Genomic DNA, 27262 nt, shown 5'->3' with positions numbered 1-27262 from the left:
ATCTGTGTAATGTAACATTGCAACGTTGAAGCTTCTGGAATTAGTGAAATGATGCCTTACACTAAAGATGATTAATAAGAGTTGAAGGTATATGTTTCACTAAAATTAATTAAAATGAATTATGAGATGAATCTCCTTGTAAATCCATATACATTAGGCTAAATGAAGAGATATTACAATACTATATATATACTTTTATATTACTACAAAATTTGAAAGTCAGTCTTTTGTTTTGATTTATTATCCACTTGTAGTAAGAACTGCCTAATGTTGTATGCAAAAAAAAATATTTCACATCTCCCAGCAAAGTTGCTTGAGTCAGATATTCCTGGAATTCTCTACAAAGTATTTTTCTGCTATGTAGAAAAGAAATACTATTGCAATCACACAAAAGACGCTGTCAGTTTTCAATTACTCATTTTACACTGTGTCTGTGAGAATACTGCTTGGCTTCTCAATAATAATAGCTATAATAATAGGAACTGGTAATTGTTATTCTTTTCCACACAACAGTGTATATCACAGAAGGTTTTTTCTTTGTTCAAATGTGAAGTGGATAGAGACAATGCTTACCTTCAGGACCAGCTTGCAGAGTCCTGCCTATAGATGGCTGACTTGCACTGCATCCAGCTGAAGTGCAGGCAATTACCATGAAGCTGTAGTTAGTATGGGGCTTGAGACCTGCATTAATGCAGAAAGACAGCTCTTATCTTTTAAATCATGCATATTGTAAAGCACTAAAGGCCTTCTTTATCTTGATTTGAGCTAGTTAATCAAAAGCCATAACAAGCTCTACCCCTAAAAAATGATACCATGAAATCAATACATGATAAAAAAGAGCAGAGATGAACAATAATAGTAGTATAATTATCTATTGTAGAGTTTTCTCAGCAATCCATTTATTACCCCATTCATGAGTATGTATTTAATTGGAATAATAATGTGTGTATGCTTGTAATTATAGCAATTTTATCATATAATTCATTGTTTCTGAAATGTATCCATTGAAATATTAGTATGATACATGCATTTTTTAAATATGTGAACACGGTATACAAGAAACAGTATACTGTGTATGCATTCAGATACATATATACTTTATATACAAATATACCAACATGAATAAGATATAAACAGATAAATACAGTGTGATAGAAATATGACTAAACGCAGAATAATCCATAAAGAATGATCAACACCACTTATTTAAACTGGTGAAATTAAATTGTTTCATATTTTAACATATCAACAGTATTACTATAAATAACAATGATAATAATTAACACACATAAAGCATATATATTCTGTAAAAGAAAGTACATTTTATCCAGAATATTCTAACCTATTGTACATAAAACCTAATTTATGTGGTCCAAGCCTTATTTCAGATATCTGGATCTCTGTAACAGAAATATTGATGTTGTATAGAAGCTTTCAAGCTTCATAAATGTACACACATTAAAATACATCTCCTACTTTTTTATATGGCATTATAAGTTTTCAAATTAGTCCTGTGGTGCTTTTCACAGTTGCTGCGGTACAGTATGTGCCCGATATAAATTTATTAGGTTATGAAAAATGCCACACTTTACCTTGTACCATGCAAAGTGCCTTCCTTTAGCAATGCAATCAAGAATGTATGAAGGGCATCTAAATCAGGAAACACTGATGGAAACTTTCAAAGGGATATTGAGAAATTTAGATATAGCTAAATTAATGTTTCAGTTGACTTTGAAACCTGTGTCTTCTTTTATTTCTAATGATTACATGAACAATTATTTATATATAAAAAAAGAACAAAATGTGAGCATTTTATTAATGTGAAAGCTTTATTTAATATAGTTAAATGTGTAGATAAAACAGCCTAGTTTTAAACTGAGAATTACTCATGGATCCATCATGAACTGACAACTAATTGGAAAATATTATATTATGTGATTTATATTTTTAGTGTCACCGGTTTTCAAAGACTTGTGCTCCAGACTTTTGTTTAAAAATACATATATAATGGTTATGAGCAGAAAAAGAGGTACTCTGTCATGATCTTTAAACTCACTTTGAAATATTATGTTTTTGCAAAAATTAAGGTAACACAATGAGAAATTCTATACCAGCATGAGTTACCACTTTGATATTTTGGTTGATTCTGTTTTTAAATTGTAATATCCCATTGGAAAGAAAGTGGCAATTTCACAAACTGCAATACAACACTGTAGCCATATAATATACTCCACATAGTTCAATCTCTTCAATGGAACAAATCTTGGAATTGTTGGATTTGGAATATTCATTTCTTTTGGGCAGTACCACACACTTCAGACTTTAAATTATTAAAATCCCTTCAAGAACAAAACAAAAACTGAAGGGGGCACTCTTAGTCTGCTTATTGAAACTGCACCTTAAAATGATAAAAAAATAAAATAAGTCTTACTCATTTTAGCATTCATCCCTTGAAGCATACATAGGTCCATTTGTACAGCAAACGTAACACAAAGTGAAACAATGCCATAACTGTCATCCAAATTGTTCTGTACAGGAGTGTGGAAGTGTTCAGTAATAAATGATATAAAAAGGTCTTTTATTGACAAGCTGCCATTTACTGTTTGCATTAGAGAATATGAGAAGATGATGGCTGCTGCCCCAGGTCCCCAAAGGTATTCAACTCAAAGAGATAACAGAAAATGCTTCAGTTTACTTAAAGCATTGATAACACTTCTAAATAATTAAGTGCGGACTTCCTGTCTTCAATTACTTAATGCTTTTTTTGTCTTAAGAGGATTATTAAGCGATTTGTGGATTCCACATGATGAGCATGCTCAAAGAGTACCCCAAAGCATTTTATGGGATCAGGTTTCCTCAAGCTCACACGTAATTAAAAATTGGCAACGTGGTACCATTGCTTTCTGGACGTGCACACAGACATAACGTACAATATTGTAGGCATCCTCCTCACAAACCCATGTCTTAAAATGAGCTGCCAGTGTATCACAGGGGATTTCATAGGTACAATCAGAAAAATATAATAGCAAAGGCACCTGTGCTCATTAACTACAACACTCCAAATTTAGGTGTAATAATCATAAAGAAATTAATGTTTCATTATAATAACATACGCATCATATATAAAACACAAAACGACACATGACCAAACATGTTAGGCTCAATGTTTTTGTGTGCTTTTTGTTCTCAGAAAACAAAGTACTTTACTTCTGGCTGAATTAAGCTCCAGTTTTGCCTTAGCTAAAGACCTATTCAATTTCTTTTCAATTGCTTTGTAGAAAGTTATAGAACTGTAAATAACGGAAATACTGCAGTTACATAGGTGCATATATTCAATACATATTACATAAACCCTTAAGAATATGTGCATTTTTAATATACATTATAATAGTAGTTACAGCAGAAGTAGAAACCAAAATACCCTTGATTTTCCAGTCCCATTTGTTTGATAGACCTCTCTTTGAATGTACAGCATAGAAAAAAAACATGATTAATTAAGTTTTATTTTGCCTTAAACCCCTTTAGCTAATCGTTAACATGGTGTGAACATGAGAGAATTATTTTCAATAAAATCTCTTCTACCCTAGAAATAGACTCAAGAATTTTGAGTCTGGAACCCTTTAAAACAACAGGCTGTGACTAAGTCTTTGTTAAGGGCATTCACACCTTTTTAAATTTAAAATTTTAAAATTATTTTTCCTCACTCTCAATTCTTTCTTCCCCTCTTATACTAAATGTTACTGCAAGTTTTATTTTTTAACAACTGTCTTTCTTGATATTGATATTATTGAAGATAAAATTACAGGGTACTGGCTACTGCTCTCCGTTGATTAGTATCATATCTGATTTTTGTTAATTTGTTAAGTTCAAAGCTCTGTGCCGTGATGGCAGTTTGATATTCATAGAATCACATTGAGAAAACTTAACAAGATGTTTGAAAACTTTCCACCACCTCTATACAGCTGTGTACAGATCCAGTTCCAGCAGAAATGTTGAGAATGCTTTACAGAAATTCTTACGTCCTATAAAAAAGAATCTGTATCACCAAGAAAACAGTTCTGGATTGACTTGATCAAGTAGTGATTAAAGCAAATGTTATTTTCACAGCAAACAAAACAGCGGTAGTATTTCAGATGCTAAATATTTTTTTAAGTGGCGAAGGCCTTTAGCACAAGTTGAAAAAGATTTAAGATTAATTTGGCAAGCACATATGTCATTCTAAGAGGTTTATCACTAATGCATAACTGGTGACAGGATTGTTTGTATCTAAAGTAGCTGAGTAAGAATGAATCGTGGGGCAATGAATTGTGGAGGCTATTAGAATCTGGAACCAAAGAAATATCAATTTTCAAAGAAATAAGCTGTCTGTATTTTAAAATAAAGAAGAAAAAAGCCTTATTTCAGAATTCCAAGAGAACAACTTTATTTTTCATGGGAGAGCCATTACAGATTACAACTCATGTAAAAAAAATTAAAAAACGACAAGGCTACTATTCACCAGCAGTTGAGTACAAAAAGGTGAAAAACGCACTTGTGCTCCATCAGGAGATTATAATGAAGACAAGAGTATGGCATTCCTAATGAGAACCTTGTTTTAAGGAATAGAGGAGGCTTAAATGGCCAGTGAAATCTGTCTGTCTCCTCTCAATAGCTGCCACTTGACCCTTTTACTCTGCAGCTGATAGAGCCTTCCTCTGTGACATCACAAATGGAGCACTGGGTGCAGACAAATCATTCGGATAATTATATATGCTAGAATAAACTAATGAAAAGCTATTAGGTTTACTGCCTTCTGTCGTGTTTGTTTTATGGGAAGTATAAGCCATTTAGTGGTACTGGGTGACAAACTATCAGAAGGAAAAAGGGATTAAGAATCTGACATGAGGGTTTACTTGTTAGAAATAAGAAGAGTATGTTAAGATCATAGAAAGAAAAAATATGTACAATATAAATATGTATAATAATAGATGCTTTTAATGTTTCTTGTATTTGTGAGCTAATATTTCAACCAAAGGCCCATCCTAACAATAATTTAAGCCAAATTTGCATATCACAGTTATAACAGCTGTTTTTCATCAACAGATAAATTGACAGATGGATGGTGTCTTGTAAAAATTATTTATGGAACTTTAGGTGTCCTCTTTTAGCATTCAATTTCATAGTTTTCCAGAATATAGGCCGTGGAAGGTTTTTATTTTAGCTTTCAAATTAAAACATTTGCAAGTGGGAAATTAAATTATAAGTACAAATTTGGTGTACACTACAAGACATTTAATCTCTGCTCTTACAAAATGAATTATGGTATATTAAACATTAAGCATTGGTTCACTAGAGCAATTATTTCAGCTCATACTTCATGAAAAACGCTCATTTTTTGTTCTTAACCCCCTCAAGGCTAGAGCAGCAGTTTAAAACTATTACTGATAATGACATTACCATTTATTTTGCTATTATTCATTAGCAGACAAAGACCCTCAGTAAGTGTGCTCTCTCTCTTACCAATTGATCATACAGTTTCAGACTGAAATCTCAATAGATGAGGAAATACAGTACATACACTTGGGTATCAGTTTATTTACCTTTGATTGATCTCCTTCACAAAAGAGTAAAATGAGCCAAGTTCTCTGTGTCTGAGATTGAGGGCCTCAGCAGCTGGATCACACTCAATCATTAACTCGTTTTATATGAGATTGTTTTATTCATTTTCACTAATGCAGATGTAAAATATAATAAAAACACTTTAGTTTCTTATTTTGACATTTTTCTTTTTTTTTTTTCTAATTGCACTTCAACACAAAAATGCTAAGCAGGACAGTTGATATTATACCAAGCTGTAAACTCTTTCAAAATGTCTAATTGTTGTACATTTTAAATGGCAGTGTAGGTGTCTAATTTTTCTGCATGCAATTCCTTCCTGTGACATAATTCATTCTGGATGAACTGCCATTGCCATAATGTGAAAAGGAAGGTTTAAATATTATTCACCACTCACTCTTAAACCAGAAAAAAATAAAAATAGATAAAACCTAAAACCTCTTATAAGTCTTTCCAAAATATAATTAAAATTTCAATATACCGGACAATCTATTGTGGTGTAATCAGCACTAAATTAAATGAGACAAAGTAAATATTCATCTTGCTCTTTGTATTTATTTTCTTTTGGAAAAAAACCCCCATTAATTTGCTTTGTTTTAAACTGGTGTGGTGCAGGAGGTTTAACATGTTCATGTTTTGTGGCAAACAGTAGGGGGGCACCCTAGATTATGTTAATGACTAAGCCCCAAGGCATTTTATGTCCTCTGCCCAGCAAATCATGGTACAATAGAATGCTAATTTTACATAAACAGTTCCTACTATTCTGTCGTGTATGAATGAAGATGCCAGTTTAAGAACAGTAATAAATGAGAGGAGGCCATTCAGCCTATCTAGTTTGGTAGTTAGTAGCTAATTGATTGATCCCCGGATCTCATCCTGCAGTTTTCTGAAAGAAGCCAGGATTTTGGATACAACAACATGGCTGAATGGTTTGTTCAATTGTCCCACAAGCCTTTAGGCAAAGAAGCGCCCCTTGTTTTTCGTTTTAGATGCACTTCTGCATTGTGTCATCAGGTTCCTGTTCACGGTTTATTCATATTTTTATTTGCGCTTGTTGTGCTACAAGGCCAACTCCTATTGTCTCTGACTTCTGTGAACATCCACATTCTTTGTGATTGTCTTTATCCCTCAGTCAACAAATTCTCCTTTTTAAGAATAAAATAATTTGTTCACATCAGACTACCTTCTTCAAATTATTTGAGATATTTTACAGCTGACAGTTTATCTGGGTAATTAATGTACGAAAGAATTTGTTTTGTTTCCTGGTTTCTTACTGCAATTGGCTGTTTTGTCAAAATACTACCTTTTCTGAAAGTACCATGGTCGGATCCAGATGTATCTCAGATTTGATATAATAGGAAAAAACATCTGGACTTTATGATCTAATGTGATATATTGATTGACAGATGTGCCATAATATTGTAAAACAAATTTTATCAAAAAGAATAAAAAATACATGACGTAAAATTAAAAATGAAAGAATGAAAATGAAAACTCAGTGCATGTCTATTGGGTTGGTTATTACTATATCGGAAAACTTGTATTTATTAATAAACTGCATCTTTTAATGAAGGTGACATGAATGCTTTCCGCTCAAAAATGATTAATATTTCATACCCACAGAGAAATTCAGAAATGCTTCCGTCTAGATTATATGAGTTTTCTATCTGAATAACAGAAGATGAAGAAGATGCCAATAAATATAAAAATCCCCTGTTTTTATCCCCCTTTAACACGGCCTCTTTGATGATTTGTGGCCTTAATGTTTTAGCAGAATTTGTGTTTAAAAACAAAAATACTACATCTGTATATTACTTTATTAGTTACTTTTCCAACCACCTAAACTTTGAAAGCTATTTTTTCATTTTCATTTTGAAACTTCACTTCTTTTGACTCATAACTTTTGCTAAACAATATACAAGAACAAAGAAGAGCTCTTTTAATTAGCCACGGTAAGTTATGTAAATTTGTGGAATGCTTCCAGTAATGTGAAAAAAATGTCTAAGGGTAAAGTGTAATAGGAGAAATGAAAAAGCAAAGCAGGGTACTTGGTGAATTTATCATTTACCAATGCCAAGACATAAAAGTTGTTTCAAGACTTTACATAATAGGAAACCCAAGGCAAAATGTTGCAGATCTGGCAGAAACTGCAGGCGTACTGTAGCAATGCCAACAAAAGGTATCTCGATCACAGTGGAGCTGCTAGAGGGAAGCCTCTTTTTATAGAGGCCAAGTCTTAAAGCACAAAAGAGCTATCAGGCCAAATGCGGAATCAGATGTGACCATTCTGGGGCATAGTGATTGGCTCTGCATACTCTCAGCTGTGCCAATTTTCCTGGATTTGGATCTTTAGAATTCCCTTATGGTGTTTTCTCTCTGACATATCTTCAGTCAAATGCGAAGAGTGGAGGAATGTGGCCATTTGGAGTCCTGACTAATTTGAGCTTTTTTAACTAAAATGATCATGTGTTCCAGTATGAAACATATTTACTAGATATGATACAGTATGTAGTGTAGTAAGACATTACATTATATGCATTTATGTAAAAGAGAACACGGACCTTGCATTATATGCATTTTATGGATATACTGTAGTATCTCTGAGAAGATGACTCTTGTGTTTCATGAAGCAGAATGTGGCTTGCCCTTTAAGATGTGGAGGTTTGTTTTGAATTTGCTGATTATCTGATGCTGATTAAAATGTATTTTTAAATGGATCTGATGTAACATAACACTGTTGTTTAACAAAAGAAAGATGGATGTATTTAGACAAGGAATTGACATCATTATCCTAAATTATAATAAAGTTAAATAAACAGAGCAGAAAATGTGAAAACAAAATATGTGAAATTGACTAAATTAGACATACCCCTGTGAACCTTCATCATACTATAAGATACCTGGATTATTTAAAGGAAACTTAACAACTGGAGGGATGAGATCATCAAGTCTAGGAGGAAACCAAATGTGCTACGTGGAATTAATGATCTCCTCTCATGTACAGAATTAGCTAAAATTATTATACATTCTTCTACTACCACTTTAAACACATGCATTATCAACATAAGTATATAAAGGTTACTAACAAGAGGAGGCCATTCAACCGATCTAGCCTGCTTAGTAGTTAGCAGCTAATTGAACAAAGGATTTCACTCAGTAATTTAAGAAGCCATAAAAAAACAGCATCAGCTTCAACAACATGAGTTCTTTCCATACTTCCAGAATTCTCTGGGTAAAAAAGTGCCTCTCTCTAGGTTTTTAATACACAAGTTTTAACATGCATCCTTTCATTCTTGTTTCACTGTGCATTAAGGAGAATCGGATAGGCTGTTTTTATCAATGCCTTTGATGACTTTGAATCCTTGTTTAACGTCCCCTTGTAATCTTCACTGTTCCAGACTAAAAAATGATCAACCCACTTCAGCCTGTTTGTGTCAAACATTCCCATAAGGCCCAGAATGTATTTGGTTGCTCTTCTCTACACTGGTTCCCGATCAGCAATATTTTTTCTATATAACGGTGACCGAAATTGTACACAATATACTAAATATTAATAGGCCTCACTAGTGCGCTATACAACTGTACCATAACATGTCTTTTTTTCATTCTACACTTTTAACTATACGGCATATCCTAACATTTTGTTTGCCTTTTTCATTTCTTCCCACATTGTCTAAAAGATGTAAATGATGTGTCAACATAAATACCTAGGTCTTCTCCATTTCAGTAGTTTGATTAGATCCCAATGAATGAGATGAAAATGTATGAATGTTATTTGACATATATACCATAACTTGCCTAGCTGAAGGAACAACAGCCTAGATACTGTACAAGCATGAAGCTAACCCCCTTAGCTATTGCATGAAGTGAACTATGGTTCTACTCTGAAGGTATAGATTGGGAGGCGGGAGAGGTGCGAGAGAGGTGCTTGAATGGAAGTCCTGAGGGTGACCTATGCAGTGATGTGAAAAAAGTACACCTGCTTAAGAGTCTATGGTTTTACAATACATATTAAGACATATCTGACCTTCATCTAGTCATCACTAAGTCCTAACAGTAGACACATTTTATTTTGTCATTATTCATTAAACAAATAAAATCAGCCAAAAATCTTTATTACTTCACTGCACACTACAGTACTACTGTACACTACTGTACAGAACCTAGAAGGCGAGATTAGTATCTAACCTTCCTGAAGTTCTGTTGACTAATTTACTTAATATACCAGAATATACTGTAGATCATTAAAATAAATTAAGAAGAGCAATGGTCCAAGTACAGATCACTGTAGTACTCCAATAATTAAATCGCTGCAATCTGAGTACTAGTACTAGTATTTGCACTGTTTCCTGTTCATTAACCAGTTCTCTTTTACAACACTCAAGTTTTCCTTAATGCCTACTGCCTACAATTTGGAAATTAATCTTTAATGAAGAACTTTATCACAGGCCTTCTGAAAATCTAGATACACCATATCATCCATTACAAATAAAATACATCAGAATTGTTGTTTAATCATGTCATAATAAAGGGCATTTAATGGATGACAAAGTTCTCTATTCCTTCACCTACCATTTGCAATTTATTTTATTAAAGTTGGGAAGAGTGATACCTCTCCCTTTCACTGTTTGCCTTTTATGCTATCATTGAGATATACTTTTTGGTAATAGTATTCCACAGAGAATTTCCACAATATTCACAATGCATAGAGGACAATTTCCCTATACATTTCTCACAGAAAAATTAATTGCAATTGGCAGTAGATCAAAAACACATAAACAGACATCCAGAACATGGATTTAATAATTAGGTTATTGATAGTCACAGCAAGCAGTGACAGCTATATTCTTTTAAATCATATGAATTATGCACATTTTCCTGTTTAAAATTTTTAATCTAAGAGAGATACGTGCAGTGCAGCACTTAGGTCTAATTTGCATACAGAAAGCTCTTGATAAAGAACAGATTGTCAACAACTCAGCACAAAGGGAAATTACTCCTTCATGAGCATGTACAGATCAGTACAGTTTGTTGCATTTCAGAACATTTGTCAACTGTTTTATTTACAGATTCTAAACAAAAAAAAACCACAAGTAACAAAAACAGCACATATCCCTAAAATGTCTAAATATGTAAATCAAGAGCTGTTACCTAAAAGGCAAGCCGTTATAATTTCCAATATCCTTGCTTCATGACTAATGGCAAGTGTCCAACTATACTGGTACACTCTGCAGAAGATAAAAATAACTGTCTCAAAGTTCCACAAATCACACCGACACCAGGACACAAGTAATTGTCAGGGTAGTCTTTCATTATGGGAATTAGGTGTACTTTAGTCATTAGATTGCTTCCAGAAAGAGCATGCATAAATAAACACAAGGATCAAATGAGCACAGTACATCCAGATGTCTTCTGTGTCCAGCAAGGTAACAGAAAAACTGTAGAGTTTGAGGAGTGGGAAACAGTTAACACTTAATAAGCAGTCAAAGAAGATGGAATGAGCTCTTTAGATATTTCTGCTGCACCAAAATCATACTCTCTACACTTGGTTAATGTTATCAGGATCTCCCAGATAATATTCACTTGTAACTTTACAATGCAGTAATAATAAGTGAAGTGTCCCTTAACTGGTGGTTTGCTTGCTTTTCACAAAGTGGAAAAAACAGGAAAGAAACACTATTTTGAAAATAATAATCAATCTTACATTAACCATTACCTTTATCAAGATCTTTTTAATAATCCATTTAAACACTCAATTTAAAATAATAAAGGAAATGTAAAAATTGCTCACAATATTTCTATTTTCCATATTATCATGTTGAAAAACAGTTTAGATGTAAATGTTTAATTAAATAGAGTACCCATTGCCTTTGTGATCAGGGTTTTATACCTGTTGCTCTTTATTTGCTTTACTGGGTAAAAGCTTGTTTTTGTTTTGCATAAGATATATATATATGTTTATGCTTGCACTATCAGAATACTTCTTGCTTTTTGTTTATCAGTGGATTTATTAATGTTTAATATAAAATAACAAGTTTAGGTGGACAGAAGGGCAAATAATGTATTAAAATTCATGAATACTTTAATAAAAAGAATACAGTAAAGCTTGCTGTGGAAATGAAAAAAGAAAGCAAAACACTGAATTAATGGTTTCTGTATAATTGACTGAAAGAGCAGTCATGCAGCAGTTTTAACACATCTTTTAATGTATCAGGCTTTTATGTAACCAGTTAGAAAATATTCTCCCCACATCAATTGAGACAGGCAGACATGAACAATATGAGAAGCAGCATGGGCCAAAGCTGGAATGTTTCCCAAAATTCAAGAGGATTGAAGAAATACACAATAATACTCTTAAAATGTATCAATAAGATTAAATAACACAATTACTTTCCGTGATGAAGATTCACTGTGAAAAACTTCAAGGGAACAGTGATAGTAACTTTGGACTTTTTTTCTGGAATCTTCTGACAAGACATTTCTTAAGAAAGAATGAAAAAAACACAATTTTGAGAGTATTTCCTCCTCAAAACAGAATTTCTGTTTCTTCTATGCTGGTTTCAATCAAAAACATGGCCTTCATATGAAGGGTTTGCATCGTTTCTTGCGTAGCTAATTTAATTTTCAACAAATTTTCCACTGCAGAACTCCTCTTGATCTAAAGGCCACAAATAACACATCCTAAACCTTCTGAACTCTGTGCAGTCAAATACAGGCTTATACCATCTTGTTGATATGGCATGAACTGAAATGCTGCATTCTAAGGCCTTATTCGAATGTAATCTCTTCATAGAAGATGATATTTTATAGGACGGATTGAGAAGCTCACCAGTATCAGTATGTATTCACATTAACAAATTATTATTCTGAACCCACCACCTTAACACAAAACAGCATTTATTACTGCTAATAAGGATTTCTTTAATAGTAAAAACATGTTCCTCCACCTTATACTACAGCTAATTATAGTTTTTCAGGACACTTCTGATTTCCTTGAATATGCGGCACTGGAAAGTATTTTAGGTTTCTTAGTAAAACTTATCATAACACATACATTTAGTGTGTTATTACAGACTCTGCTAGCTGCTTCATGGTCATATTCAGATTGTTCATGACTTTTGAAAAACTTTTTTTTTCATATGAAATTAATCAAATCTGTTCATGATAGATGCCTGCTTTGTAGAAAAACTTTATTAAACCCCCACATTTTATAAATTATTTTACAAAAAAACTGTTTTCTTCTTGTCATTAAATGTGAGCCACATTAATTTTACTGTCCACTTCTGCTCAAATTTTGTCTATCTGTGAAACAGATGATATGTTATACAGTAGGTGTAGTTTTAACTCAGCTTGCCTTACATAGCTGAACTCCTAATGTGTGTTTGCTAGGAAAGTCCTTAGTGATCTGATGATGATCACCAGATAACAACAGTTCTCTGAAAAAAGACAAAGAAACCTAGCTTTTCCTTCTCTTGCTAGGTAACACAACACAATGGGCGCAGCCTTTCAGATGGTAGCCATCCAATTGATGGTGGTATTTCCTGGCAGCTAACTATATGTTTTGAATTGCTAAACCAAGGTGCAACAGCAGTGCAGAATGCCTCCAGTGATATAACTGTTTCCCTGCCAGGTCCAACAATGTCATTAATGCTGGTCTCCTCAGTACTTGTCCTGGGAGGATCACATTTTTAGTTTTGCCCCTCTCAATTAGCTTTAGGCGCCATTTCAAACTGGGTCATGTATGCTTTCCATGGAGTTGTCCCCATGAAACCCACCAGAAACACTTACAGTAGCAGCCTCTGTACACAGAAGGTTGTGTTTCTGCATGTACAGTAGGTTTTCTCCATAATGCGGTGGGTTCTAAATTTCTCTCTGTTGTTCACTGTGCAGTGGTCTGAAGTCATCACTAGTTGGTGGTACTGGCAAACGCAATGCCCCATTCTTCTAGCTTCAGAAAGTGACCCTGAGGTGGTTTTATGCTACTCTGTGTTGCTTATCAGGCTGCATGGCAAGCCCTTCCACAGCATTGGCTCTGGCATGCTCAGGCCTTATGGTCCAACAGACTGTGATGACTTCCCTCTCCACAGCCAATTTTTTTTTTTTGCAGCACATAACTCCCACACCATGGGAGTGAGCACATTTTCCCACATTGTCTGCTTTCTTTCTGACTATCTGAATTTATTGCAGCTGTAATTGAGAAGTTTCTTTTGATGGTGTGCTATGGATAGATTCATAGGAGATAGCTGGCAAACAAAACTACAGTAGATTAGCTGTCTACAGCTCTAGTGGAACAACTGACTGCAAAGAAAGAAACAAGCTAGTGGAAGGTATTCTAACAGATGAGAAGTGTTGAGGGTCACCTTAAAAATACTTCATTACATTCCTCCAAGACCACATTGAACAATTCTGCTCTTTTTATAACCTTACCCCTCAGTAGTGTCTTAAATGATGTGACAAGTACTTTCTGGCAGAAGCCAGATGGCAATTCTCCTGTCAAAAAATAATACACTTAATTTCCATAGAAAAGAATGCCCCATCTTGCACAGTTAGCCCAATGTTACTGTACAGTGTATAACTGTCACACCCTCTACGTCTAGAGGACACTCCTACTCTGTTCTGTTCCTAGTTTCCCTTTGCTTTTCTTGTCCTTCCAGTGTGTCTTTGTGTGGGGCTAAATATTTCCGGATCACCTTTTCCTCCTCGCTCAGCATTGAGAGTTCGGATGTCTTGAGACCCCCCTAGCACCAGGTCGTCTCCTCCGCGGCTTGAGGGCATAGGTTTCTACCCGACATCGTCTGAACCCCTAAACCCGGGCCAACCTCCATGTTGCCCCTTTTGCCACTACGCATAGGGTCATTATTGCTCTCCTGGCCATTCCACATCCATGACAATAATGATATGACTGTTTAAGTTACAGAATCTAAAATGGATGTTAATATGAGAGAAACAAAATACACATGCCCTGCTCCATAATTCTGAGTTATTATTAATTATATTATAAAACTGAAACAATTCTTAAAACAGTTTTAACATTTTTTAATTTTTGTATTCATCTTAGCAAATTAATTGTTTCACACATTTTTTATGATTCAAAAGAGCTCTCAAAAGTTTATCTTGGGGTATTCTTCCTAGTTTCACACAGTATTCCTAACTTCCTTCTATGAACTGATTACTCACCAGGAAGACAACTGTCTAGCTGTCTTACTGACAAATAAAATCAAATTTTATATATTATGTATATCAACTGCAGAACTGTGAGAGCTTGTGTATAGAAATATTGCTATCACAAAGGCATAATTTTATCAGGTATGGTAATTAAAATTAAACTGCCCTACAAAGTCTTACTAAAAGAGTGCTCAGAAGCAAAATCATATTTGTGTGCACTTCTTACTGTAGAATTTTTAACAATAAAATGCTTTTTTAGATGTAAAGCACAGAGGTGAACAAAATGTTCCATGTTTTGTAGCATGGGACAGAGAAATTATATGAAGACATGAATCAGATATTTAATCCCCAGAATCATGGGGATTTTTTCAAGACTAAAAATGTATGGTGCTTTCAGCCTGTCAGGGCATTCCCTTATGCACTGGAATGTATTTGATTGCTTTTCTCTGGACTATTTCGAGAGCACCAGTGTTTTGTAAAAGTATGATGTACTCAATATACTGACTGGTGTGCTATATGATTTTATGTGAAATCATTTGATTAAAAGTCTAAACTTTTAAATGTATGTCCTAGTACTTTGTTTGTCATTTTAATTGCTTCCCCAAGCTAAAAACATTTCTTATATTTTCATGTTCTAAAATTTGTAAATCACTAAACAATATTACAATAGGCATGGTTCTGTTGCATTACATGTAGTGCAGAAAGTAAACAGTAGTGAAAAATATATATGGCACTCAAAAGGTGTCCAGTGAAAGTACAGTATCAAACTGAAAAATCAAACATAAAAGGTAACAGCATAGCTTTTTTCTTTCAACTCATGAGGAGGTATGAAGCTATTTTTAGTGTGTTATATTAAAACACTAATTACTGTTTTAACATATTGCATAGTTTTTTGCAATTAGAAATGGTCATTCTTAGTTTTATTGCTAATGCCATATGCAAGTGAATATTTTTTTTCATTTAAGACAAGTTGTATCTTCTATTTTTTGCTATTAAAAATATATGCGCAATTTGCTGACATCTTTATTCAGGGCAATGTAGAGTTAATGATATGACTGCCCTGTTCAATGTATTCAAAACTCACATATCTGCAAAGCAATTATATAGTACAAAACTAAGAATAATAAAAATGTAATGCATTACATGATATACTGTAGAATAAAGTCAGTGCGTTAATTTTCAAAATGGAAGGAAAATAAAGCAGAAATGACTGTCCTTGGTATTCTATATTTAATTCGGAAAATGTCTCTTAAAACTATTTGATAATTTAACTTCTTCATTGGTTAATTTCATATTTGTATTAAAAAAGTGTAGAAATGTGATCTGTGTCAAATCTTTTGATTTCCTTGAACGCAAAGCTTGGAAAAGTGGAAGAAAGAAAAAAACAACCACAGAAAAATCCTCAAATGGAAAGAGAAAAAAAACGTTGCTGTGCAATATACCTGTTACAATGTGACGCATGTTACCAGCGCTATCTGTGTAGATAAGCCCCCTGCCAGTCTGATTGATGTGGTACTCTCTGATGATGCCATTTGGTTTTGCAGGCACACTCCAGCTCAGCTGCAGAGCCCGGGGGCCAAGGGCTGTGACTGTCGGCGGATGGACATTCTCTGGAACTCCCTGGACAGTCACGGCAACTACCTAAAGACAAAAAGAATTACAGGGCAATTTGCTGTAATAGAGGCTTAGATATCCTGCTCTAATAGAATGTCACTAGTGGTTTAAACTGTTGTCTTCAGGAGTGGCAGACTATTAAGAAAGGGCTGCAAGGACCCAGCAAAGGTTTGCTTAGATGGCAGCGAACCTCAGATACCTTACTGGAGCCTGGGGCTACCATCTCTCCTGCTGATCTTGTCTGTGCTCTTGCTGCATGTCTGTTGACATTAAATCAGCCCTTTCTGTCAGGGGAGGAGGCAGCGGGTTATAGCGTAAGATCATTTCTTTAAAAGTGGTGGGGTACCAGACAAAAGTACTAAAACTAAGAAAAAAATATGGTGAAGTGTCTATCGATCTATCAAAGGGTACTGCAACGGAAAATACTGTATGCTGATCAACAAAGGAACTTTATCACTTAAAGCTGCAAAGTTTTTATCTAAAAAATATTGTTGTAGCAGGTGCACTGACACTGTATTGAACAGACAGGGCATAGCGTAGGTAAACTTATTATGCTGATTAACATTTGTTGATCACTGATCTATAGGGCTTCTGCTGTGAAAATTACAGCCTAGATAAGCATGGTCAATGTTGGAAGTATTACAGGCTATATACAGTATCTATGACACGTACTTTGCTCCACGCTGAGATTGCTGTCTTGTGGTATTCCAACCCAGTCCTTTTGTACAGTCTGAACAAGTAAATACCTGATTACAGGGGTCTGAGCCTAGATGCCAAACATTATCCTACCACATCTCAGTAATTTCAATGGGGCTCAAATCTGGTGAACAGAACATTTATAGGATAACTGGCATGTTATGTGAATTAATGTGAATGCAATGTTGTCTAGCCTGCAGGAAGGGGAGCAAGGGAAGTCCCAGGTTTTAATGTATAGTATGATCAATGTAGCACCGTGCAGTCCTTACAAGTGAAGTTAAGTAGAGACTTGACACTCCTGTTCATATCATCACAATGGGGTCTCCCCATTGATTTTTCTGTAGTGCAAAGCACTCAACTAGTTAAACATCTTTCTCATTTGCATCACACTCACTGACATCCATCAAGGTTGTCCACACAAAACCTTTATCATAATTGAATAAAGAGGACTTGACTCCATTGTTGTTGAATCTACCTGTCGTGTTGCGCCAATATTTTGTTAGCACAAGGACATTTTTCTTGTGATGAGTAGAGCATACTTGTTCCTTTCTATATTTTCTTTCCTGATTTTTTCTATGCTTGACATTCAACAGGGTAAACCACCCAAACCCCCAATAAGCTTTCTCACTAATGAGGTGATTTAGTGCTTATACAACAAAGTAACTTGAATGTATCAATCAAGGTCAGTCATGAATGATTAATTAATCAACATCTCACCAATTACTATCACTAATGATTTAATCATTATCTAAAATTTGTATACTCTTTTATTCTAAAAACAAACATGCAGATATAAAGTACTAATTATTTAGAGGTTCGGTATACAATATATATTCTTTTTTTGTAAACTATTTTTCCATTTGTAAAAACAAAGATGACTCCATTGAAATGAATCTTGTATATACAGTATACTGTACGTAACCTAGAGGTTTTGCTCTCCTGAAAAAGGCCTTTCAAGATTATTTCTCAATACTGGGTTTTTCATTTTTCAAATATAGATTAGTTTTTTTTAAAGGATGACTTTGGGAAAGAAATTAATGTATATCATGACTAAATCCTTGAAAGAAAAGGACCAATTTACATGATATACCTTTCTTTACACTTTGGATTCAGACTGAAATGTACACCAAGTAAGTAACTGGGTTAAAGCATATTCTGTTCTTGGAGGTCTCTGATATTCAGTATGAAAGTTATCATGGATAAAAAACAATCCATATTTTATTTAATCAGTTCATCAAAAGCCAATAAATTGGGTAGGCAGCCCTGATCTTGGAGTGCCACATTTTAATAATTATACAATAATTATTTTATTATAATTCCAGCCTTAGGTGACTGATTTAGTGGATAGGTTAAATAAGTTGTGTTTTCCAAGTCTTAATCAAGTGCTAACTGAAAGGGTTTTAGATAATCATTTTAGACAAAAATGCTCCTTTATTTTATTAAGAATGGTAATGGAGACACAAATATAGCTTCACCTCTGAGTGTTTCCTGAAAATAAATTTACAGTTTAAAAATAATAATGGTGGAAAAGTAATTGCTTATTTAAATGATGTATTGACTCTTCAAGAAACTGTAGGACAATATTTGGGCTAATGCATGTATCCTTATCCAAAAAGCTTAATCAAATGATCCAGTTACATTTTCTATACGTAATGTATTTGACCTACAGTATCACAGATGGTCTTATGAAGATATTTTAGTACAGAGTACTGCCTGTCCAGGGACAGCTACATATATTTTTACACGCTTTGGAAGTTTCCCTGTTTGTCAGTAATTACAAGCAGGGACATCCCCTGTTCATTCGTAATACCCTTGCTGGACAGTGACTAATGTGGGCCTCACAGAATCAGAAATGTATTCTAGCTGACTTGTCTCATTGCAGCTAAAAAGCTGTTGCCACTGTTCTTGGAGCCACTGTATTCCTTTGTTTGGCATCACTGGATCCAGGCCTGTCTTGATATTATTTATCTGGGTTTTTGGACTGCTAGGTCAAAGCTTGGTTGCAATGGCATTTCCCATCGTAGCTACAATATTTGATTATATTTTAGATCTCCTCAATTAGAAACTTGAGAGGGAGGACTGCAGATGGATTAAATATTTTATTTACGGTCTTTTATTGCATTTGGTAAAATAAATATTAGCTCACAAAAAGTACATAGAGGTAGGTTACAACACTTTTTGCTGTTCAAATGAAAAATTGTTTTCAAAAACTGAACATACCTTCCTGCTGTCTGTACAGCCTTTAACAGTGCAAGCCTGAAGCTGATATACATACTCCTGATAAGGACGAATGCCGCTTACATCAGTAAAGGTGCGATCCGTCCCTCGGTATCGCTCATTCCCATCTCGGAGAATGAAATAATGACTGATAAGACCTGTTTAAATTACAAACACCAAAAAACAATCAAAAAGACAAGCTTAGAAATTGTCACTAATACATTACATTGTTCTTTATCATTTATTATAAAACGTAAAAATTATTATTTAAAAAAAAGTTACTGTATGCCAGGTTGATGAAGGAGATGACGGTAGATAAATTGTTAAGGACATAGACAGTTAAAGCAGTGGTTCTCAAAGCTGTCTGTTTCACATTGTCCCCATTTTATGAAACTGTCAAAATCTAAAGGTGAAAACCTGGCGACAGACACCAAATGAGAAAACCTATTATAATATAATTGTTAATTGTGAAAATTAATCATAGGATTGGGATTTAGATAATATGGAGGGTCCTATTTTGACAAAAGCTGATTTGACAAAATTTGACAGATTTGACAAAAGCTGATTTTTCCTAAGAAATCTTGTTTTCTGTCTTATGTGACAAGGTCAGACCATACGTGTGTAAGGTAAGCAGAGGTCTCTTTAAGGGAACCCAAATGGAGTAGGGGTTCATGCCAAATTAAGAACTTTTGCTGCTGACCGCACAGCATCGTACTAACCACTGTTTTAGGCACATGTCAACATAATTCTTTAAGCTATCGTAACAATAATATTCAACATACATTTTATTTTATCTTCTGATTTAATATGTCAATTTAATGTCATGCATTGATTGTTCTGGATGATCTTAACCCAACTCACCTTCAGACTGAGTTAGGAAGACATGCAAATGTTAACCATTGCTAAATAACTGATCTCATGGAAGCTTTACAGATTGAAAATAAGAACCTCTCTATGGTTTGGCAGCATCATGTCTGTCATGTCATGGCAAGTACATTGATATGGGGGTGCCTCTCAAGAACACATCCACATGATCCATGTAACTTTTGAACTTTGCACAATAACTACTACAAATGATTAGCCTACATGATGGTAAAAAATTTTAGAATAAAATTCACTTTATCCTAATTAATGACTATTGTGAATATGGGTTTGTGTTTTAAAATGTTTCAGCATATAGTATATTTAATTTGATATGAGAAAAAGATATGTTTCCTAGTAACTTTCATTTAAAAAAAAAACAGTGGTTTGGTTGTTTGGTTGGTTATGTTTACAATTGGAAAAAATCCATCAATACATAGTGCTATTATATTGGCGCATGTTAGTGGCATATCCAAATGTTAAAGTTCCCATCAAAAGTACCACATTTTTATACTTTTATACAGGTGTACACTGTAATTATTTTTTTTAATAAATTGCCTTGCTTAGCAAGACAGTTTCAAGACCTGATTTTGATAATAATTATACTTAGATTTAAACCTTCCTTTATTCAATTATTCTCACATCTTATTTCTGTCTTCATTAATCTTAGTTTTAAGTCAGGGACTACTGCACTAAGTGAGTATAAACACACAAGAAAAAAATAGAAAAAAACCTCAATAGCCTAGGCTTTTGAATTACATTTCAATAATCATTTTGATATTTTCTATAGTAATACATTCCATAATTTTTTCTAATGGTGAATTATACGAAATGTAATAGTCATGGCCAACACAGATAACCATTAGCAAACATTCATGTCTAAATGATCCTGTTAGTCTTTCCACAAGTACTTTAATAAATGTACTGTATCTGGGGAGGAGAAACAACCAGTTGTTCTCTAATTTGATAGTGGTGGTTTTCACGGTACTGAAATAATAGTCTACAAGAAAATGTGGGAAAATTTTAAAAATGGATCAATCTAAAGTATGGCTCAAGCTGGTCAATGAGATGACTTAATGGATAAAAGGGTCTTTATTAGGCCAACTAAGTAATGAGAGGTGCTTCAGCCTGACCTTGTACCCATGTCAATCCTGGGGATGACTCCTAAGAGCATGAGTAGATAATGAGACACTATAATGAATGGCACTGGAATGCCAAGTATGGTACATTAGGAACTAACAGCAATGTAATTCAATTTCAAGTCAAATTTTATATCTTTTATACATTTCTATAAAGATGTACAGCTTGGAGTTCTTCTCCAGAATTACAAGACAGCACTCAAACAGAAGTTATGAAATTTCCACTAAGCTACCGTGTGGATGTGCAGGAGGCTCCCAGTCCAGAAGTATGATGTCTTCACGATCATCCACTTTGCTCCATTTAGGTGGACTCACTCCCTGAGGCACATCTTGCTCAGTAGTTGCGTTGCTGAAATTACTGAATCCCCAGCCGAAACTGTTCCAAGCAGCCACTCTGTACTCATATGTGGTGTAAGGCTCCAGGTCTGTGTCTATAAATCATGAAACAAAGACATGGGTTGAATTAGCATTTTGAAAGGGGTGTAGCTCCCTTTGTTATGAATTTTGCAGGAGTGATGTGATAGCGTATTTATTTTATAATGACACAATTTCCTATACTCTCCTGCATTTTATTGAACAATACTATACTGTACTGTGTGTATTTTTACACCATTTTTGTTTTTGGTATAATTATGTACTACATCAAAATAATAAATGCAGTTACAAAAATAATGGGCAATTCAGTCAGATTTCTAAATTAATTTTTGAAATTGTTAGTGATCATTATCTGATTATTAATTATACTACTAATAATAGTATTGTGTTCATTCTAAACACAAACAACACAACAACAAATTATATAAATTTATTTTTTTAAACTTGTATTTGTTTCCTGATTGTTAGTTGAAAGTCACTAGTTACACAATCTGCGCTACAAATTCCAATTTATGGTTCCAGCTGTGAAATTTTCCCTTTTAATTGCACAAAAAAAACCCAAAGGCAATAGTTGCAGCATTTTTTAGTGACTAATTGCACTACAATTACACCCTCTGCAGTGTGAACACTAACAGTGTATTTTACCTGTGTACATGTATCTGTTTGGGTGTCCAGTATAGACCAGCTCCTCTGGTGAGGGACATTGTGTTCCCATTAGTTTTTCAGTAGGGGAGGCTGAGGGTAACCCTGTCACCCAAGTGCAGATGGACACTGCAGGGTTGAAGTTACATTTGCCACAGAATGCCCCAGAAGCCATGGTGAGGGGGCACACCATACTTGGTCTGCAATCCTGCTGCTGAAGAAAAAAATGAATTTTAGCGACAAGCAAATAACCACATCTGTTTGTCACTAATGACAGGTTATCACATTATTTGAAGTAAAGTACAAACAACATTTATTCTTCTTATCTGTTACCATGAAAGCCGGACAATCTTTATATAACAAGGAAATGTTTTCACAAAATATTTTTAAAACTCTAACCAAGAGATGTGAGAACTGACTAAATCATAAATCAACCAGCAGCTACTGTACTGTATATCACCCTGCAACTCACAGCTGGCAACCAACTGAAGCTAAGCAGGTATGAGCTTGACCAGTACCTGGATGGGGGGGAAAAAAAAATCCCACTCACTAATTCCAAAGTGCAAAACATGTTCCATGCAGATTTACAGTATATGAAAATATTCTATAGATTACCCATTGCTTCCTCAGAGGTTATTTCCTCAAGCAAAGCTTCCTCAAGGATATTTCCTCAAGACAATCAGGCCTGTTGTGCTTTAATGGCGATGTACCATACATTTTACAACTATATAATTTTCTCATTTCATGGGTGTGAACCATTTCTTCTGATTCAACAAATGAGCTGCTCTTGAAAAGTAGGCTGTTTCAAGCGTACTTTATATTAAGCCAGTACTGACAATTTCAGAGGGAACCAGAGCCTACATGCTTACGTATACTACTTTAACAGGTGTGGTCACACCAAATTAGGAAATCTGTAGAAACAAATTTGCCAGTATCAATTGCTACATAATCAACTTCATAATCAAGATTTTTAATTTCACATTTAATACGGCCAATTCATCAACAATTGGACATTTTTAATAAAGTGAGGCTTGCATCATGTTCTGAACAGAACAAAGCATAGTTTAAGGTAACAAATACGTGACTAACAAACCAACACGCAACCAAAGTAAAAATAAATAGATCATGCATCTCTACTAATACCTCAAGTCACAGAGGTAGAATTAATCAGTGCCAGGGAGTTAGCTTGGCAGAAAGATCAACTGCCCTGAGGTAATTACTATTATGCCTTAAGGGAAAAGAAAGAACAGAATAGTAAAATGGAAAACAGAAATGAAATAAGACAAAGATGTAACAGTAGCATATTCCTCTAATGCTTCCTATATTATTGTGTTAAAAAACAATCCCACTGGCTCAACCAGCAAAGTCCTTGACCTAAAATGCTGGTTGAACCTCACATTCCACAGATCTCTGGATCATTTCTGAACTGTGCCATTAGCTGACTGGGATATCCCTAGGGGGGGGCAAGGGTTGACCAACAGCTGAGGCTGGTTTGGTTCGAAGGCCAGGGTTTTCTCAGCTACTGTTAACACTGTTGACTTATAGTGTGAAAAGAGGTGAATGGTCTCTGCTCACATTTCCGAACAGTCTATTTTTTCCTCTATGCTGTTATGAGATCTGTACCTTTCAGCTGAGAAAATAAACAATCTGGTATGTGATAAAATAATTGGCATTGTACAGGTATTTACTGAAATGTGAACTATTTAGAGCTCCTTTTCATCCAATCACACATCACAAACAATAGAGTTAAGGCATCTAACAGAGGAGCTTTTACTGATGACACTACAAGCTCTTAGGTCTTGCTGCAGAGGAAACTATTGGTCTTATAGTATTCTTGGATAATGCTTGATATGGTACTAATCATAGATATGTTATTTGTTATATCTCCTTATGCTGTGTTTTAAAAAGTAAATAGTTGCTGTGAATTATGGGAATGAATATTAAGTAACTCTTGCCTATTAGCAATGATGACAGGTGGAAGAGTCTAAAGAGATTTCAAGAGCTTTAGTTTCTATTCTGCTTTTTTTCTCTCTTTGCTTAAATAAAATCAAAATTAACACCCATGGCCAGCTGTTTCACCTTTATTAGAGCTCATCAGCTTGACGCTGAAAACTTTGATCAGCGAAATGGACTGCATGCTTATACAGTGTACCAATTTTAAAATAAACACCTTTTAGAGTAATTGTATACTTTTAGAAAAATGCAGTTGCTGTGGTTTATAGGAATGAATATTAATTAGCACTTACAGTTTCACAATGTTGAGGGGAAGAATCACAAATGTTTTGTAAGTGCTCAATTGAAACAGCTGTCTGATCTAGACTGCACACTCTTATAAAAAACATAATTGCGATGCAAAGTGTTCTTTATAAGACACAGACAGATGGACAGACAGATTGTCTCAATATAATAAATTTGTCTGTGAAGGCAATTCATTTTAAAATTCATCATCATATGATAAGTACATTTTTAGTAAGAGACATCACAAGGACAGGCTTTGTGAAAGAAAAATGTAGTAGAGCTAGTGTGGTCTTCAGTCATCATCACGTACAGTATAATGCAGGCCTCACTCATAGTCCTCCCTGCTTCCTTTCATCACTGTAATGTGTCTGACTTCTGTGAAGGCAATTTTCCAGCTACACAGATAGCATACAGGAGTGCTAAATGTTCCAGGTGAACCCACAAACTAATTAGAAGTATGCAACTGTCTCATGCACTACAGACTTGGGTGTCACACTCATTAACAGCTATCATTTTAAAAAAGCAACTAAATGTATCAGCCAAAAACTGACAAAAAATGAATCAGGACAAGTGATGGAAGAAAATGTCATTCAGGAAGAAGAGACAAGATAGATTTTATCTGTATTTATTTGTTCATTTTATTGTAGCTGAATCAGGTTAATGTAATGACTTGTTCTTTTCCACCATATTTTCCATCAGTGACAGCAGTAAATAAAAGAGGTGAAAAATGAATGAATGTGAGACCAATTGCTTTGATATCAATTACAATAATTTGTAATTGAGACCAATTGCTTTGATATCAATTACAATAATTTCATGTTTATCAATGCCAGTATGTGATGGAGACTATAACATGCTTTGATCGTTTCAATACTTTTAGAAAACAACAACCTAATATTTTAAATGAGCTATTGCTTTGCATTTTTTTTTAAATTTATTGATTGTTACATTCATATTATCAATATATTTCTTACTAAAGGAAATACTGTACAACAAAACACACTTTGATTGATATTCCCTGTAATTTGTTTACATAGTGAATGAACTGGTGTGAGCACAAACTGTAATACTTGAATATGTGTCAAATGTAGGCTCAAAACATATCTATAAAGAACATCATATGAATGTTTAATTCACTTGTAACCCATTTTCCATTTACAATGGCATAACAAAACAAGTTCTTCCTCGTCACATATTGCTAGGAACTAGCCATTTAAATTCAGTTAATGAATTTACAGTATGTTTACTTGGACTCTACATTTATCTTGTAATATCTTGGGTTTGTAGAGCAACATATTAGTTTATATTTATTATAATTCTCCTACAACAAATTTAGACCAAGTGGCAGTGCCACTGAACACTATTTACCATTTTAGAAATAATGACTGAAATGAGGATTAATCATCTTGATCCATTTTTTAATTGAAAATCCTGGTGCCTTGCAGAGTTGAACAAGAAACAGAAATCAAAATGATCAATGGGTGTTGTATTTTACCTACCTTACTTGTGTACTGTACATATATAACTCTGTGCACAATGTTTTGGTTCTCTCTCAACTGTGCAAGGTGATTAATCTCAATGCTTTTCTATTTTTAATTATATTGACTCTTTAAAAATTACAAATAAAACAAAATCATCCAAAGAGAAAACAATTGTGGCAGGTGAGGTCTGCAAATGGCCTCCAAGTCATGCAAACAAGATCACTGATACAGTAAAAGGATTTTTTAAAGAAATACAGAAAACCTACTCTTCTGTGTAACCTCATATACTATATGTCAATCTGTGACCTCAAGGGCAAATGACTACTGAAAATGAATTTAAAACAAGGAAGTTCATAGGTTATAGCAGTTGTGGCGGGGACTCATCAACTATTAAAGTGCACTACATTTTAGACACTTGTTTGTCCTGTAGCATTTTTACTACTGTAGCAACCTAATTTCCTTCAAGTATCTCCCATCCAACTAATGAACAAAATTACCTTTTGTTTCAGAAATTCAACAAGATCAGGTTTAAAGACTAGGGAGTGCTTTACTTTACTTAGTTTGCCATTTTTGACTGCGTCAGAACATCAACAAGCTGATGTTCATAATCCATTAATTATTTACCTTTAAATGTATGCCAGGTGAAGGCTTGTCAGCACAAACATACTTCAAGGGATTATACCCCACTTCACTACAGCATTCTTCTGTAGAATCTATAACTTCGGTTCCGCAGCACTTCACTGAAACTGTTTCATTTCCCTTCGGGTGAGGTCTGGATATCCCACCATGGCCAGTGCAGCATATAGTGTTTGATGTGTTTATGTATTCTTCTCCACAACATGACATGCCTATAAAGACATAAAATGAAAAATATCTGTAAAAAAATATGACACAGAAAATTTACTGGCCTTTATTGTCTGAAAGCAAAAAAGAAGATGACAGTCATGACAAAGATTAGACCTAAAACATTCATGAACTTTGCTGGGAACTGACCACCAATAGGAGTAGCATATTCTGATTAAGCACTATTTTTGGTATTTTTTTCTAGCATTATGCTTAAAACTTGTCTAGAGGAACAGAGGCACCTCACTCCAGTGTTTCAGCAAAACTCATACTGAAATCCTCAAATACTGAAGAGCAGGGAAAGTGTCCAAACCCACAAGAAAACCAATCCAATCTACACATTCAGTGCACAGATGAATATGCTAGAAGACTAAGGGGAAGATGCACAAACTCTTT

At 34.4% G+C, this 27262-nt stretch overlaps 1 protein-coding gene across 1 annotated transcript in view; it reads right to left on the bottom strand.

Annotated features, from left to right (window-relative positions):
- ush2a (Usher syndrome 2A (autosomal recessive, mild)) overlaps nt 1–27262 on the bottom strand; it is a 405544-nt gene that overhangs the window by 76426 nt on the left and 301856 nt on the right. The window contains exons 50-55 of the mRNA XM_088939657.1: nt 26648–26871; nt 22308–22518; nt 21521–21718; nt 19291–19445; nt 16203–16401; nt 574–681 (exon numbers count right to left, since the gene is read on the bottom strand). Of these exons, the coding sequence (XP_088795783.1) occupies nt 574–681; nt 16203–16401; nt 19291–19445; nt 21521–21718; nt 22308–22518; nt 26648–26871 (1095 nt within the window). The remainder of the gene's footprint in view (nt 1–573; nt 682–16202; nt 16402–19290; nt 19446–21520; nt 21719–22307; nt 22519–26647; nt 26872–27262) is intronic.

This window comes from Atractosteus spatula, chromosome 2 (assembly GCF_055471065.1).
Source record: "Atractosteus spatula isolate fAtrSpa1 chromosome 2, fAtrSpa1.hap1, whole genome shotgun sequence".
In the NCBI taxonomy this organism is placed as follows: domain Eukaryota; kingdom Metazoa; phylum Chordata; class Actinopteri; order Semionotiformes; family Lepisosteidae; genus Atractosteus; species Atractosteus spatula.
Note: the sequence above shows the minus strand (reverse complement) of the source record. Positions and strands in the feature narration are given on the sequence as shown.